We start from the raw sequence: 17,500 nt of genomic DNA on the forward strand, positions 1-17,500 counted from the left end.
TAACAAAAGAGCTCCACAGAAATGTTTCAAATATTCCACAAACATTCCCCAAAAATCAAGAAAACAAAAACGAAAATCAGCTAAAACAAGTGTGAAAATGTACTTCAAAGCACTTTCCTTCATATAAGGGGGAATTTAATGACCTGTGCAGGAGACTGGGAGATTCAGGCAGATAACTCGAGATGCACCCCCTGCGCCCCTCACCCTCAGGCCGGATAGTCACTACCTATATTGAATCTGGCATGCCGGTAAATTCTCTCTACAGTACTTACAATAGTAAATTCTCTCTAGAATACTTAGAGTAGCAAATTCTCCCTACCATACTAACAGTAGACCTCAGGTGACTTTTTTAAGTGTTATTTGTTGAGTTAATTGCTTGTTTTTACACAGCTCTTTTCAAGACTCACACCGTCTTGGAATTTGACAGAGAAATGAATGCTCGTCAAGTAGCTATATTAGAGAATACTTCTGGTAGGGTTGTGGCGATAAACCAACAGGATGATACCATCATTGCAAAGGTACAGTGTATGACTACGTTATTGTCACAGAATTTTATTTAGCAATAAGATTAAACAGTTGAATTAGGTAAGTTGTTGGTTGACATAAAAAGTTCGCATTAAGTTGAGTTACTCGCCGTTGGTCTTAGCTTCTAAAGTGGATGCGATCCCAATGAAAAAGAAGTGAAAAGTTCGACACTGGGGGCCGCCATTTTGAAAGGAGCTTGAAGGCCAGGCCGCATATCCGTGACGTCATTCCGTCCGAGAGTGTGTTTGTTTTTTTGAGCTTTAGTAGGGCTGCTCTTGAAGCCAGAACGTGCTAATGATTCCGCGGGAGATAATAATCAAGTTGAATTGAATGATTGGTTGGAAAATGCTCTGTGGTGTCCTTGTGAGAGATGTGCAACCATACCGACGCAAAGAGAATGTGTTTGTTGCCGAGAACAGCCGGAGTAGGTCATCAAGATGGAAGGTACATTTTGCGGTACAATTGCAATGGACGCAGTTAGTGGAAGAGGAGGTTTATTTTTAATTACAAAGGAGGCAGCGTAATCGAGTGGTTCAGGGCGCTGGTGTTGTAATCCGGAGCTCCAGAGTTCAAGCCTCCACCCTGCCACTAGCGGGATTTGTTTCTCGGTAGTCGTCCCGTGTTCAAATCCTCGGTCAGTCACGCTTTGTAAATAGCAAACTGGTCTGCCTCCTGCCAGTTGGGTTTTTGAAATTTTTTGAAACATTTATTTCCTTTGTTTCAGTGGCATGCCTGTACACTAGCTAAGCTTACTGCTTGTATAGCTAAGTGCATGACCACTATAAATAATATTTATAATAATATTTACATTTACATTTTTACGAGATGCAATTTTGTAAGCTCGGTATCGATGAAGAGCGCCGGGTTGCGCCAGATGAAACAAACAACGAGGTCCGAGACAGCGAGACTGTAGATGAGGAGTATCGACGATGAATAAAGTGAAGGTGATCTTTTGATGGTTGCTAACACCAACACGTTGCTCTTTGCTTGATGCCTAGCCTGTTGAATTGTTGTGGCTTTCTGCTTCACTGATCTTAATCAGCTTAATCTTTATAAAATGAGAACAACGCAAAAAAAAAAGGGAAAATCGCGAAATTGCTCTTATTGTTTTATTCTGGCTTCACAATGATGGGAAAAAAATTAGTTGAAGAAGAGTATTTCATCATCGTTTACCCTGTCAAAAGAAAATATGTATATTGTTTTTGTGCCTAAATGTGCTCGGATGAGCTGCTGAGCCATACTGAGCTGCTCAACCTTAAAGAAAAAAACAAAAAATACACAAGCAACAACCAAGACAAAAAAACAAAAACAAAACGATACAAAGCAAGATTGAGTTGCTTTGAAATACTCAGTATTACTTGTCAAGAGATAAGAGAGAGCAAAAGCCTTTCAATAATTACCAGTCGCTACCGTGCGTTCTTCATCGCTACCGAGCTTACGAAAGGTCTCCTCGCCGCTTTTGGAGTATTGTCAATATCTTTTGTTATTAAATAAACGACGATGATGATTATGATAACAGTTTAAAGTACAGTGAATTAAGTAAATGGAACTTCAATGTGTATTGCTAATTCTCCTCTTGTCCCACTTCAAAACACTTCGTCATGTAAGATTCAATATTGTTTATTGCGTTCTAGCAAAGGAAGAGCGCATCCTAATTTTATGTTGGTGTCCTGTACACTTACTGGGTGTGCTCTGTAATACAGGCGAAATTTTTTGATCGAGATTTTCGTGGTGGAAGCATGTTTAGCTACCCCAAAGATTTTTTTAGTTTTTATTCTCATAGTTTGAGATTAATCATTGCAATTTTTTTTTAATAACTCATCTTACCTTACCAAACCACAGATTTTAGCCCGTAAAAGGTACCTCGCCCTTATTAATTTGCTCGAACGCATTATATATTTTATATTTTTCGATTCTAGAGAGGAAGAAGACGAAGAGGAGAAGAAGAAGAAGAGAACAGAAGAAGAAGAAGAAGAAGACAAGAAGAGGAGGTAGAAGGAGAAGGAGAAGAAGAGGAATTAAGAAGGAGAACAAGGAGAAGAAGAAGAAGAAGAAGACGAGGACGATGAAGAGGAAGAGGAAAAAGAAGAAGAAGAAGAAGAAAAAGAAGATCCTCTAATCTTCTTCTTCTTCTTCGTCTTCTTCGTCTTCTTCTTCTTCTTCTTCTTCTTCTCCTTCTTCTTCTAGTTCTCTTCCGTTTGCTTGCAGAACATCTGTCTTACTGTATTGACAACTGCTTTTCGAAGCTTGGGAAGACGCCAAAAATACAAAAATGGATTGACTGCTGAATTGATGAATATTACAGTGGTAGCAAAGTTCCATTCCGGTTTCCATTTAATGTGTAAGAGTCCATTGAGTGTCAACAAAATATACGCTGGACTATAGCATATAATTAAAGCAATATAGAATACAAATGTGTTTATTGCACTTTTTCTTAATTCTACCACATGCCTACCATCTCGTTCCTTGTTGCTGCTTTGAACTGAAAGCTGCTGAGCCCGCATCTCTGACTGGTGACGGCGGACAATTTGATAAATTCTTATGTAACAACATGAGGAAATTATCAGACAAACGAAGATCACTGGCGCTACCAAAAGGTGATAGACACGTTTTCTCCAAAGGTTGAAACCCGATACGACGAAGCTGATGGACCATATTATTGCCAAAGTGTATTTAACGCGAGATTTTGTCACTAAGGTAGGGTATCGAAGGTGAAAGTGAACAGCCAAAAGTCTATCAACGCTTACAGCTGATATTGTGAGGAGGGAAACTGTACATACAGAGAACCCTACCATTATCGACAGTTGAGAGATGAAACTGTTTTTTGTCAGTAGATCAGCAATGTATATCGGTTGACCAATGACACCAACTAGGAGGTCTGAAACAGCGAGACTGCAGAGCAAAGTCATCGACGTTGAGCGAATGGATGGCGTTCTTTTGATGGCGCCCAATACCACAGCGTTACTCAGAATGGATATGAGCATCAGTGGAACATTGAGAAGGCAGATTATCGTGAGAATAGTCTTGGGGTTCGCATCGTTTTCATTGTTTAAACTATGATCTACCGATCCATTGCTGTCTCTTCCGGTGTCGTTCATCATCAGTGTCTGCGTCGATATAATTAACTTGCCACTGCCAGCTACCTTTTCCACAAATGGCAACAGTAAATAGAATAATTCTTTGACGTTTTTTCTTGCTTTAGGGAAAAGCAAGGCAACATGAACGTTAAGACCCAGCCATTAAGATCCTTCAACAGCCGTTGTTTCCACTTAGTGCCGGAAATGCTTTTCACCCAGACGGTTTCTTCAGATGTATCAATCAGCAGCCATTATTTATCCAAAATAAACGGACAATTTAAGTTGTTATTTATACAGAAGATCCCCGCTGACTAGAACTCGGTTAACTTAAACTGCCTGCGTTCTCAGACAAAAGCCGGTTTCCCTTTGATTTGATCCCATTTTTTTCAGTAATTTACCATCACCTAAATTAAAGTCGCTTGACTCAAAATCCCTACTGCGACTCAAGTAAAATACATGTTAATTTTCATCGGCTGAAATTTGCCTCTGATCTTTCGAACCGGGGGCAGATGGAACGGAAATTTTAATTAAGGGAAGACTTTCGGAATAACCACTGAACTGTTGAAATTCCGAAATGTGAACCATTCAACTGGAATGGTAGACGGCGAGCAGTCTCTCTTTTGCTCGAAAATTAGAGAAGAACAGAAGAAAGAACGCAAAACAACATGGACGTGCTAACGTGACATGCGAAGCCGCGAACCGGAAGTTATAAGCGCATCTTTGTGGCTAATACTCCAAAAAATGTATGGGGAACAGTTTCGGATAATTTGCATATTGAAGCGGTTTTAAATGAGAAGTTGCTAGCAAACACTTAACTAGAACTTTGAGGGACTTTAATCGTCTCAATATGAGCTATCATTAAAATGGAGTCGTAGTAGAAAAAAAAAATCAAAAGACACATTTCGGCTTTTTAATTGAAATATTGAACCCCTTTGATCGATTGGATCGATTGGAAAAGCTAATTCTAAATATTTTGTTTTGGCAGGGATAGCGAGGGTGGGTCAATCACTTTTAAATGCAATTAGAATATAATGAAGAAATAACAAAAAACAAATGTTAAAGTAAAAATGCAAATTACATTAAGCAATAGTGCAACGCAAAACACACCAATAAAAAGCAACAGATGTGAAATTTACGATCGCAGTCAAGACGTTTTTCATGTAATTTGTCCATCACCTATTCATGTTTATAAAAACAAATGACAATATGTGTGGCAGGCGAGACATGTCAAGAATTGATAACGCATTCGGAGCGTTTGATAAAAATTTTGTTTATGGAGCCTCTCAAAGTCTTGGTTTTACAAACATTGCAAATTGCCGTGACATCAATAAAGAATATAAAAAAGACACACATCTTTATGTGTCAAGACAAGCCCGTAGAAAAGATAAATCAAGATAAGCTAATATCAGAGGATGGTGTCAGGTATCAACCTCTTACATGTTTCTCAGCTTATAACTTTCCTTAGTGTTTATGTCTACTCTCGACATCTAAGTTTCAGGTGTTTACCTTCAAGTACATTTTTATATTTGCATAAATTAAAATTAGATCTGAACAAAAATCTCCGAGGTCAGATTGAGGCACAGGAAGCAAAACTGCGTCAAGTCTTATGGCAGATGTAAACAAGGACCATAGGAAATTGCAATCACGTATTTGTATGTTTACATTCAACCTGGTTGCCAGGCCTTTTCCCTGCAAATTTTCCCTTCCAAATTCCAAAGAAAAGGCCCTGATAACGAGTTTGTTTTTCAGCTGGCCGGTAACGGTCAGTAGCTATAATACTACACCTAATTGACTTGTAATGTTAAAACAATGGTATCACACAAATTGCCAATTGTTGTTAAACAAGCTGTGGTCATCTTAACGGCATAAAAGGGTACCATAGCAACGATACAACCTATTAAAAACACATTTAGTTTTAGTTTTAAGTGCTTATAATTCAAACACGGTTGGCTGAAACCTATCTTTATAGCGGAGCTCCGGCGAGCCGAAGGGCCGCCAAGCGGAGCTCCATACTCGTTGAAACCCGTGAATCGCTTTTCTTATGGTAAAAGTGGCTAACGGTATTGCTCGTGGGCGCGTACGCAGAAAGACGACGACGATGACGTCGCGCAAAATAGCGGCCATACTCAAGCTAATAGGACACGTGGCCTTAGTTAACAGCGTACATCTTTGATATTGGACATCCATTTTATGGTCAACTGACACTACTCAAAAACTAGGTATCCGCTGACTATTATCACGTGACCATATTGCAGCTTCGCCTAAATATCAACTAGACTTGGAAATAGCGAAAAAACTCGAATTTCTTTCTTAACGAACTCCAGTGAAATTTGCGAACTTGAATTATGCTAGCTGATACTTACCTGAATATTTATATCTATGGAAGAATCGTCTTCTTGGATTAGCCTTCAAAACAAGCTGGATCAAGATTTGGAAACCTCTAAAAGAAGAAATCTTTAATGTTCCGTGACCTGCCCTCTGCTATAAATTCCATGCACACGCCGACGTCATGTTTGTCGTAAAACCAACTGAACTCCACTGACAGTTTCAATAGGCAACCCCAAAATAAACAATCCCCAAAAATGTAGAGTAAAATTGGCTGTCTTCATGGACAGTTAGAAGCTAGAGTCAAGTTCCATTACCTTTAAAAAGTGCTTGATTTTATTTGTTTGCGTCGACTTTGTTCACTCATTATTTCTTACTGTCACGTTCGAATACCGCGAATCGATCACGCCAAAACACTGTAGACCATGCAGACTGCAGACACTTGTTTGGGCCTTTAATTTTGACTCAATTTTTGTTTTGTTTTGTTTTTGGTTCTAGTTACAAAAGAGTGTTCGATACATTAAAAGTTTGTCATTTATCCACAGGCCGCACGAGCGCAGTATGTATGTGACTTTTGATTCAATAGACAAACGCGTAAAAGGCTCTGTATGGGAAACTTACTCAGTCTGCACGGTCCTGCAGTGTTTTGGCGTGACCGATACTGCGGCAGTATTCGAACGTGACAGTAACTACTGAGTGAACAAAGTAAAATCAAGCACTTTTTAAAGCTTCTTCCTATCCTAGTCCAAGTGAATTCGAAAACAAAACAAATCGCCTGGCATCCTACCCTCGCCTAAAAAGGTAGTGGTTCGTTAGTTTTCTTTCAGTTTAAACAAATGGTTGTGGCGGTCATGAGCAAAGGATAAAGATCTATTAGGATCTTCCCCTTGTCTGTCAGCATCCAGTTCCTTGATGGTAAAACCCTCCCCTTAAATTTCATTCCTTAGTTCATTGGAAATGCTAGCCGGCGGCCTAATTCCACGGTCAATCTCGTAGTAATGGCTTTCCAGCATATAGTTTCCATCGTTGGCGAGAAGCGAATGCATTTTCTTCGTGTATCGTTTGCCTCGGTCTCTAGCTGAAGCTACGATCGCAGACAAGGAACCACGAACTTCCAACCGACATCTTCTTCCTCGAAGGTGAACAAATCACAGCAAAAGATTGTGATCTTCTCTTTGCTTTTTTGGACTTCGGCTGGCTCGTCGCCTGAGGCCATTTTCACTGACTCCAGCGTAAAAGTCAGGTTATTTTCTGTAAAGAAACTCTCAATTGCTTTCTTAGCTACCTCCATTCCCACAATAGTGTGTCCTTGGTCAGCTAACCACCGCATGTCGACAGATTTCCCACACAGGGGAAAGAACACTCGTGGTTCGACCTTCCACCAGTGAGTTCGCCCACGTAGTTGATGAGGTATTCATTTACTTCTTCTCTATGCCAGCCAATTTTACCAATTTTTGCTTGCTTGTGATATACATATTAACTCTTGGTCTTCGGCCATCGTAGCTTGAGGAGGTCCATAAACTATAGTGGAAAACTGTGACCGAGGTCACAATCCCAAGGTCACAGTTTTTCATTATACGGACCGACCCTAAGCAGGCCAATAACATGGTTATCTTTTTTTCTTGCGATTAATTAGCTTACAAGTAGGTTTGCTTACGCAACTTTGTCATTGAATTGGCTTGCGTGTAGTCTACAAACCATGATTGTGACTTAAACAGCACACGAGTACATACGACTAACATACGAGTACATACCAGTAACATACGACTATATACGAGTGCATATGAGTAACATACGAGTACATACGAGTAACGTACGAGTAACATACGAGTAAACACGAGTAACATACGAGTTCATACGATTACATACGAGTAAAATGCATCGCTACCACAATTCACGAGGGAAGTCCGTGTAGGCCTGTCATTATCTTCATAGCGCTATGGTTTGTTGCAGTTCCCGAGTATGTCTGGTTACAGTCACCCGCCTAAAGAATTTATAGCTCATTTTTTTCAATTTTCAATATACATTGATTAACACTTTGTGAAGTAGAAAATTCATTTCAAAGTAAAATTATTGTTTCCAGTCTTTATTGAACCGTTTTCTGACTTGCACTATGGAAGGGTGAATTATTGTTCATAAACAATAAATTTGATCTGGATTAAAATATATATAGATTTTAAATGCACATATGATAAAAGAATAACAAAAATTTGCAAATTTGAAAGTTTTACTCCTTACATGGGGAAAGGAAGAGGGTTTCAATGCATTGAACAGCACGCCACACACATATTACTTCGAGGAATATAATTCTATGAGGTATTTACGCGCGCTAAATGTTGTGTGCAAGCGTCGTAATCTGCGTTTATTACGCGCAACGTCGCATCATATCACATCAGCGCCTAGGCTTGTGTGTGCGTGTGTGGTGCGCGTATGGCGGACGCATGTATGTGGCACACGCGCATGGGTGTGGTACGCGCGTGTGTGGCACTTGCGCGCGCTCGCAGGTGTGTGCAAGATGCATATGCGAAAATGAAATGTAAAGAGAAAAATGGTACATTTCATTTTATTACCCTCCCGCCATCGTATGTTGCTCCTATATATTTGTATGTAACCAATTTATTGGTATATAACCTGTATATTACCGTATGTGTCTGTATGTACTCGTATGTTATTCGTATGTACTGGTAGGTTACCCGTATGTTACTCGTAAGTACTCGTATGTTACTCGTATATACTTGTATCTACTCGTATGTTACTTGTATGTTACTTATTCGTACTCGTATGTTACTCGTGTGTACTCGTGTGGTGTTTTAGTCACGATCTACTAACCATTCCTAAAAAAATGTATTAAAGAACAGATTTATTTCGAGCTACTTTATGTTAGTTCCATTTAGTTCACCAGTTAAGTTCTCCAAAAGTGTTTTTCCGGTGTGAAATTTCGTCCAAAGTTTGAAGTTGTACTACATAACAATAACTGTCAGTCGTTACGAATCACTCGAAATCAGACTTTTCTACCGTAAACTGAGTAGCAGATAGCAAGGAAATTCGTTAAGTGTATTCCACAGAAATTGTCTCAAATCCAGCAACGACTGAGATAGGTAAACTTGACTGAAATTGACTCATTTTTTGCTTAAAATTGTACAGAGAGAGACAAGCAGGATGACGCGCGATTGCTACAAACAGCCAAGCAAACTTTCACAACTTCAAAAACCCAATTGAATATACCTACAGTGGCTTTCCTTGTCTTTTAAAGGTGAAGAGAGACAAACTTGCGTTGATTAATTAAGAAATAGAAAACATGTACCGTGATTCTATCGAGTTTTAATGCAAATGTACTAGCGTTCCGCCTATCAGAATGCCTTTCTCTGATTGGCTACGCTACCCACTATCAATTCTGTGATAGATAGTGAGTAGCGTAGCAGCGTGTCGTTGTTAACAAAATGACGGCTGCTTCTTGGCGTTTTCGAAGTGTATGTAAAGAGGATGTAGATCAAGTTTTGAACGACTAGTAGATTTATACTAAAACAATTAAATTATTCGCTCTCGATTTCCATGCGTGATAGTTCACCACTAAATTTTCTCCGATTCTTATTGGTTTAAATTGATCACGTGAGGCGATAGTGCTCATCCATGAAGAGACACTATCAGCCCATATTGCCCGTCCGAGGAAATTACCCGAATGGATAGTATTCGTCCGTGAAAATATTTCTGTAAACAAGCGGGCTTATAGAAAATAAACAATTGAATTTGTATTAAGAGGGTTTTTGTTTGTTTTCTTTTTCAAATTTTACATTTGGCTTTCACGGCTTTCATCTAAAAAAGTTGAAAATTATTCAATATGATTTTTGAACTGGCGCACGGAAGAAAATTTAGTGGTGAGCAATAAAGACAATAGAGTGTTTCTGTCGAGGAACTATCGGTCTGATAGTTGCGCTTTGGAAATTTGATGTCCTTAAAACTAGCATATTTGCGAACATTTGTATTAAGAACATCAAATGTCCGCGGGGCAACTATCAGCCGATAGTTCCTCGACAGAAACACTCTATTGTTTAAATAGAAATCTCGAGCTCTTAATCTAATTGCTTATTAGAAAACAGTCCTAAGAAAATACGTAAAAATCGTGTTTCTGGAACTCGATACAAACAGAACTAGCACGATCTGTTGACGTAATGCATGATGGCGCGAGCAAAGAGAATTTACATTTTGATGATCAAAGTTAACAAGCTGTTCACCTTTTTTTCGTCGCAGTTTTTTTTTAAAGAAATAGAAAACATGTTCTCCGTTTCTCTATCGAGTTTTAGTATTTATTAAATCCATTTTGAAATCACTGGTTATCCTTGCAACCTGATTGGCTTTCAGTGGTGCGATTTATTCACGAATCGCACTATTTTTTGCTCTAAATCACATCTTTTTCTCACCCTCACTGACTAAAGACCTACTTTAATGGAAGTTTCCATCTTTCAATGTCTATTTTGACGAATATTTTAGTGATTCTTCTTCAACATCTGCTCAAGATCCGCATGATACTGAGTCCAGCAAAACACAAACAAACGAAAACCACACAGCAAATTCAGAGCCATCCCAAGAAGATGGATGATTTCTTCAAACTTTCTGTGTGAAACAGTTAGTCCGTATGATAAACAAAAATAGCAGTAATGAGAATTATACTAGGGCCGCGAAGCGGCCTGAAGTTATAATTCAAATTATATGAACAGAGGAAGTGAGAAATATATGAGACAACAAATGGTAGGAATTTCCCAGTTAGTGCTTCAAACCACTTTTTAACGCCATCAGAAGGGCGAACCCCCATAAAGAAACAATAAAAGGGGCCTGGGTATACCCACAAGGCCCTGGGACCTAGATCTCGTGGTCCCGGGATGCTTCGGTGGCTTTTTGACGCCATGGAATAGACAGGCAAAAGAGAGACTCCATAGGAGGAAGGGAAGAAGGGTGGGAAGCTCATATATTTCTCACTTCATCTGCTCATATAATTTCAATTATAACTTCAGGCCGCTTCGCGGCCCTAGTATAATTCTCATTATATTTCACAGACTCTGTTCGAAATATACGAGACAACAAATGGTAGTTTTTAACGCTGCTACTAAGAGCAATAAAACAGCCATGGTTCCACATAACAAAACATTTAAATTATATATATATATTATATGTATAAAACAAAACTCAGCAGAAGAATAGCTGAGTGTACAAGTAGATCTACTGTGAGGATAACAACTCAGTAGCAAAGTCTGAAGAAAACAAGGGTTTATAGTAAAAAGTTCTGAAAATTGAAGCAGAAGACCAGTCGGCAATTGACATGATAGTCGACAGCGGGACAAATGCATTGACAGCTGCTGTCGTAGATGCCCACGCACAGAGTGAGCTTTACTGAAAAACGTGACTGTCTATTCCTGCTGCACTCATAAAGGTTCGTAGCTAACGCCTCAACGATGTAGAAGTGACCAGTTTGTGGGGGCGTTTAAATGAAATAAACAACTAATCGGGAAGATAAGACGGGATAACGGGTCGAACGTTCCCGGATGATTTTAGATATTGTCTAAAACAATCTATGGGACAGAGCTTCTTGTCTTGGTCAAAGCGGGAAAAAAATGCTTCCGATGGTTTATCTGCACTGCCAGTTTTTCTAGGGACGGTGAGTTTGAAAAAACACCCCTTCTGGAAGGACGCTGCAATGTCTGAGATCCAGGAAAGCCAAGGTGGAAATCCGTTCAGGACAGGTTAATGCAAACAGGGTGACTAACTTCATTGAGATAGCTTTAAGTGATAGGGCGCTGTTTTCCCCCAAAGAAATCATGTATTTAATCATAACATCAGCATTCCAGGTATGGGAATACCTGGGCTTTGGAGGACGTTTATTGGGAGCTCCTTTAAGGAACCTAGTAACGTAAGGATGCTGACCCATTGAAAAAACCGTCTATCTTTGGATGAGTTGACGAAATAGCAGAACGAAGGACGGTAAGTGATCGGTATGCTAAGTCTTCGTTAAAGAGTTCTTTTAAGAAAATTAGAATGTCACTTATAGATGACGAAAGATAATCAATTTGCCGTCTAGTGATACGACGAGGTGGAAGTACGAGTAGCTGCAATGAGTAGATCAGCAACATTTGTTGGAATGCCTTCAGCTTGGAAACGTTAGTAGAGATGTGAAACACGGCCAAGTGAAGGCGAGGATACATTGGATGAACTCGGTTCAGGCCGGTCGGGTCCGTTAAGAGGGTTGGACCGTCCGGTAGCAACACGGGCTGAGATATAGAAGTCTCAGTAGAATCAGCCACCAAGGCTGGACATGCCAAACTGGAGCAACGAGAATTAGCTCCGTTTGGTCGATTGTTACCTTCGTCAGGGTTTTGAATATCAGATTGAAGTGGGGGGGGGGGCATAGCCCCGTAGAGGAGCCCAGGTTATCGTAAAGGCTTTGTGTAGATGGCTCCAGGGTCGGGTCTCCAACTGATGTAATCCGTGAGTTCGTTTGTTAGACGACTCGCAAGCAGATCCGTCTGACTATTCAGCAGAAAAGGCTGAATAATTGTTGAGACCAACTTCCACTCGCCTATGTCCTTGAATTCTTTGGACTTCTTGTCCGCTGAGACGTTGTCTCTTCCTGGGATGTGAGAAGCTATCAAAAGGATGTCTCTTTCCTGACACCAATCCCACATCTCTAAGACCAGAGTCATAAGTTGGGGGAACGTGTCCCCCCTTTGTTGTTGATGTAAGCGATGGCGGTAGTGTTGTCTAGCCAGACAGATACGGTTAGGTGAGACTTACCTTTGAGACAGGTTTTTCAGTAAAGCCAAAAAAGGACGCCTTTAGCTCTAGATAATTGATGTGTTGGAGAGACTCTTTTGTGACCATCCTTTTGCACCCCAACCTTTCTTGGAAGCGTCAGTTGGGATCATATCCGGCGGAGGAAGGTCCACGGGATTGCCGTTTGCATTGAGGGTGTGTTTCAACCACTAAGCTCGTTCTACTTTGGCACTCGGTGACAGGGCAATCAAAGCGTCGTAAGACTCCTGGTTCATTTGTAGGCCTGTTATCAGATCTGACTGCAAGTGACGAAAGTGTAGTGGAGCTCGCCAAATGGCTGGTCTCGAGGACTCTAACAGGCCTATTAAACTTGCTAGGTTTCGCAATTTGAAACTTTGAGAAACGAGCAGCCGGAGACAACAGTCTAGAATTTTGTTGGCCTTTTCTGCCGGGAGTGATATTATCATGCACATTGAGTCGATTTGGAAACCCGGGAAGGTTATTACTTGTGTTGGAATCAGTAATGATTTCTTCAGGTTTATTTTAAAGCGTAGGGACTGAAGGAGAGTCACTACCAGCTGAGTATTTTTCACAGCTCCGTCCAGGTAAATAAGGACTCGAATGGCCTTCCTCCTCGGGAATGGAGCAACAGGTTTTAGAACTTTCGTAGAAATTCTGGGGGCTGAACACAGGCCGAATGGAAGAGCTTTGAACTGGTAACATGTTCCCTTCCAAAAGATGCGAAGGAACTTTTGGGAAGACTCGCGAACAGGCACAGAAAGGTAAGCATCTCTTAAGTCTGCATATATTTGCATAAAATCTCTGGTAAAAGCAACGTCTTTAGGCAACTAAGGTTTTCCATCTAGAAATGCTCGTTTACAATGAACTTGTTCAAAGAACGTATCACCGGACGCAAAGATCCTTTTTGAATACAAGAAACAGGCGGCTGTTTAAAAAAAACTGTCTCTGGTAAAAGGGGACTTATGTATGGCCCCTTTCTGCAATAACTCGTTCACGTCCTGGGATATTAGGAGCGCCTCCTGACCCGATGTTTGGATAAATGGTGGAGACTTTTGAAAAGGAGTTTTGAGGAAACTTATATTGTAACCTGAAACAATTGAGAGAATCTGCGGGTCCGATGTTAGGGTTCTCCAAGACACCATGCACTCTGGGAGTCTGGCTGAGGTCCCTTCTGGGGAGGGGGACGAAAAAGCCGTTTTTTGAACGAGGCCCTTAGTAATTTGACAGAGATTTAGAAGGGTGGGAATACCCAGTGGATTTATATTTGTTAAAGGTGTCTCCTCGATGTCTGCTTTGAGACTGGGAACTATTACTACATCTAGAAAAGGATTTCCCTGTAGTCTGTGCCAATTTTTTGTGTGTGTGAGACCCCTTGACAACTCGGCATGTTTTGAGGCTAAGAGGGGGAAATCATCTCCAAATAGCCATGATTTTGCATTAGGCAGAGGTAGTTCCGCGAGGTTTGTCCTCGAACGGTTTTTGACTGCGAGGCCTCTCTGTCGTTTCAGGATAGACAGTTGAGCACTGGCGGAGCCCAAAAGGCAAAGAACTTGTTCAAAAGCTACTTCGATTTCCTCATAAAGCGGAGCTGAATCATTTTCGATACAATCATGAAGACCACAAAGTGGGCCCGTGGCAATTAAGAAAGTACACTGAACATTAAACATTTCCTTATCCCTTTATTGTACAAACTTTTTCACTTTAAATTGTTGCTCGGGTTGTAGAGCAGAGAGTGCATCCACTTCAGGAGTCGCCCAGTCATCCAAAATAGCAAGAGATGGCTGGTAAGATAAAATGTAATTTTCTCCAAAAAGTAGTATCCAGAAACTTGGAGAAAGAAGCTGATGGTTTCCAGGGGGTTGACTTGGCAACTGGGTCGAACGGCCCATGACCATCACTAGATTTCGTTGAGTTTTCAGCTTCGTCAGATGTCTTGCTAGACTCTGTTGGTGCCTTAGTAGGCGCTACGGGTGCCTGAATAGGATCAACGGGTGCCCAACGGGCGTAGTAGCAGTCTTAAAAGACGCTTCGGTCGCCAAATATTTGCTAATCCCAAAGCCTGACGTTTCACCAGCCATAATGGACAAAGCATCATCATCAGTATCTGCAATAGTTTCTGGCTGATTTGCACGGGACTGAAACGAGTCTGTTCGGTTGGAAAGACGTTCAATCGACTGAAGAATCGTCTGAAGTGAATCGTTTTCGTCCTTACGCCGTTTCGGCGGGGACCCTTCATGACGTACGTCAGTTTTGGCGGGAAGATGGCAACCGAGAGCGAGACTTTTTTCGCGACTTGTGTCTTCTATGAGACATGTTCAGCGATTTTAAATATCCTGTAGAGCGACAAATATCACCTAAAAGAAACTTACTGTGTAAAAACACAGAGGCAAACCCTAAAAAACGGTTAGAATTTGTAAAAAAACAGGGCAAAAGCAAAATACTTACTGAATGGTTTGAAGCACAAGGAAAAAAGCCACCGAAGCATCCCGGGACCACGAGATCTAGGTCCCAGGGCCTTGTGGGTATACCCAGGCCCCTTTTATTGTTTCTTTAGGGGGTTCGCCCTTCTGATGGCGTTAAAAAATGGTTTGAAGCACTAACTTGGAAATTCCTACCATTTTTTGTCTCATATATTTCGAACGGAGTCTGTTAAATATAATTTGGCTTTTTTCAATATTTCTGGCGACGACTTCCGAGTACGGTCCAAAACCGTAAAACCGTTCTGTTTCGATTCAAATTTAGGCGTTGCACTGAAGGAGCTGAAAAATTACGCTTTCACTCAAATACAGTAAAACTTACAGATAATTTTATTTCATATTTTTTCTTTCGATTAACGGTAAAATATTTAAAATCGAGCTCAAGAAAAATTAGTTATGATTTTTTGAAAATGCCCCACAGGGAGCCTCAAAATTTAAGCGGTCATGCTGCTGGTTGAAGAAGTGTTTCTCAAAAGTGTAACGTGATCTGGAGCCCTGATCAATATCCATGTTTAGTACTAAGGCTAGTGTATCGATAAGAGGAAATAAAACTTTGGGCACTAACCTTTTGGAACTACAGGAGTTCGATCAACATAGCTAATATTGAGCTGCGAAAGCTTGCGTGACACAATTTCGCACCGATTATTGTTCCTAAGTTTCCCGCATGAAATATTATCTTGAAGCAAATATTCTCAAAACGTGCTTTTTGCTCTGGATAAGGCATGAAAAGCCTTAAATTCACGAAATATTCTTCCAATTGGGAATTTATAGGCTAAAATGAGCGTCTGCAGTCCGGCCCAAAAGCTGTTTCTGAAATTCAGTCAAATAATTAAGGTTTGGACTATATGTAAAAGGACTCTCATATTTAACAACTAGAACCGTTAATCATCTCTTTTTAGCATGTCAGTGACAGTCTTACGTATTACCGCGTTGTTTTAAAGTTGCAATAACAATGACTGCAACATTTTCATGCTGAATTACACGCTTTCTATCTTTGGCTTCATTTTCTTTGAAATAGCGTTTATCTCTTAATACCAGCATTGTTGCTTAAGTAGTTCTCTTCAGCGAATTCAATTTATGCAAATTTGGTGCAGGTTTACACCGCGATGTGTCAATAGGGAGTTCATAGTTCTGCGAGCAAAAAGAAAAAAAAAAGAACAGAATGGGCGTCTGGAATTCAATGTTTATTCTACTCACTGTGTTTCCGATGGCGTGCAAGAAGGCAAATAAAGTTGACAGTACTACTAGTTTAACACAGCCACACAAAGTTCTGCGATTCCCCACAATATATTTACCATTATTTCACGCTGTTAAAACCATTTTCGTTCAAAAAAAATCGTTTAGCCGTATTTGCAACGCCCAATACATTCTGAAGAAGACACTTTGTGAACTTGTTTTCCTAACGGCGACATTCACATCCTTCTAAGAATTTGGAAAGGTTAACTACCAAATTCTTTTTCCGATCTTTTGCAGCAAAGAGAACTTCAAAACAAGTATCTCCCTCTCTCTAAGTATCTCCCTCAACATAACTACACTGAAACTGTCTAGTTTCTCGTCTCGTGAGAGGTCAGGCAGTAGGAATCATAGCAGATTGGATGTCTAGGACTGAGTTGGGCGGCTACATTCTCCAGTAGCCCATGCCTTTCTTGCTCTTCCTCCTCTGCGTACACGTCCTCTATCTGCACCTCGTGGTTCCCTTGCCTTCTACGTGTGGCCGCCATTCTCAAGAAAAAGCCTTGCACTTGACTTTTCGTTAGCCAGTCTTTTCTTTCAAACATCCGCGAACCATCTGGTTTCCTCAATGTTCCCATGTCTGCAGCCACTTTTCCGGGATCTGCTTTGTTGCCAGTTCTCTCTCCGAGGTCGAATTTCGTGGTTAGCTACTGTTTAACCTCATCCGTAAACCGCACAGCTTGACTGCGAGGCTTGTGAGTTTGTCACACACCGTTTCGGAGCCCCGGCGTACTTGGTGGTGTTCGCCAACGTCAAGATGACTCTCAAGCTCACTGAATTTCTTAAAAACCATCTGACATCCAGGTTCAGAGCAGATGAAGAGATCGCTGCTTTTGTTCGTCATCACTTGACGTAGCCTTATGGAATCGAGTTTCCTTGACTGCGAAAAGGACTACATCTACAACAAGATCCGTTGGACCTTGGGGCTTTGCGGAGATGTCTTGGTAGGGAATTACTTTACTTTTCCGTACGCCATAAGCTCTCCACACCCGAATTCCATTTAATTCAAATCTAAAGTTATGATTGCTACTGAAATCATCCACTTCATTTGTTTTTTGAGTCTCATTTATTGAGCAAAGG

The 17,500-nt window shown here is 40.7% G+C and overlaps 1 protein-coding gene, 1 long non-coding RNA gene and 2 pseudogenes across 2 annotated transcripts in view; 1 reads left to right on the forward strand and 3 right to left on the reverse strand.

Annotated features, from left to right (window-relative positions):
* Positions 1–2,594, forward strand: part of LOC145470482 (uncharacterized) — a 3,406-nt gene extending 812 nt beyond the window's left edge. The window contains exons 1-2 of the long non-coding RNA XR_014042491.1: positions 1–518; positions 2,445–2,594. The exon at positions 1–518 is cut by the window's left edge and continues 812 nt beyond it. This is a non-coding gene — a long non-coding RNA (uncharacterized LOC145470482). The remainder of the gene's footprint in view (positions 519–2,444) is intronic.
* A 114-nt stretch (positions 2,595–2,708) lies between these two features.
* On the reverse strand, positions 2,709–3,901 carry LOC145470466 (histamine H2 receptor-like). Its single transcript, XM_081454283.1, has one exon. It carries the CDS (start codon positions 3,624–3,626, stop codon positions 2,709–2,711), a length of 918 nt encoding a protein of 305 aa, XP_081310409.1. The 5' UTR covers positions 3,627–3,901.
* A 2,473-nt stretch (positions 3,902–6,374) lies between these two features.
* On the reverse strand, positions 6,375–7,690 carry LOC145469203 (putative thiopurine S-methyltransferase; annotated as a pseudogene).
* A 3,561-nt stretch (positions 7,691–11,251) lies between these two features.
* Positions 11,252–14,929, reverse strand: LOC145470444 (uncharacterized; annotated as a pseudogene).
* Between the last annotated feature and the right edge of the window lie 2,571 nt (positions 14,930–17,500).

Source organism: Orbicella franksi, chromosome 15 (assembly GCF_964199315.1).
Source record: "Orbicella franksi chromosome 15, jaOrbFran1.1, whole genome shotgun sequence".
Taxonomy (NCBI): Eukaryota; Metazoa; Cnidaria; class Anthozoa; order Scleractinia; family Merulinidae; genus Orbicella; species Orbicella franksi.

Bases quoted from the DNA above. Each gene is read 5' to 3' on its own strand.
- LOC145470466 (XM_081454283.1), bottom strand. From the start codon at position 3,626: ATGATGAACGACACCGGAAGAGACAGCAATGGATCGGTAGATCATAGT.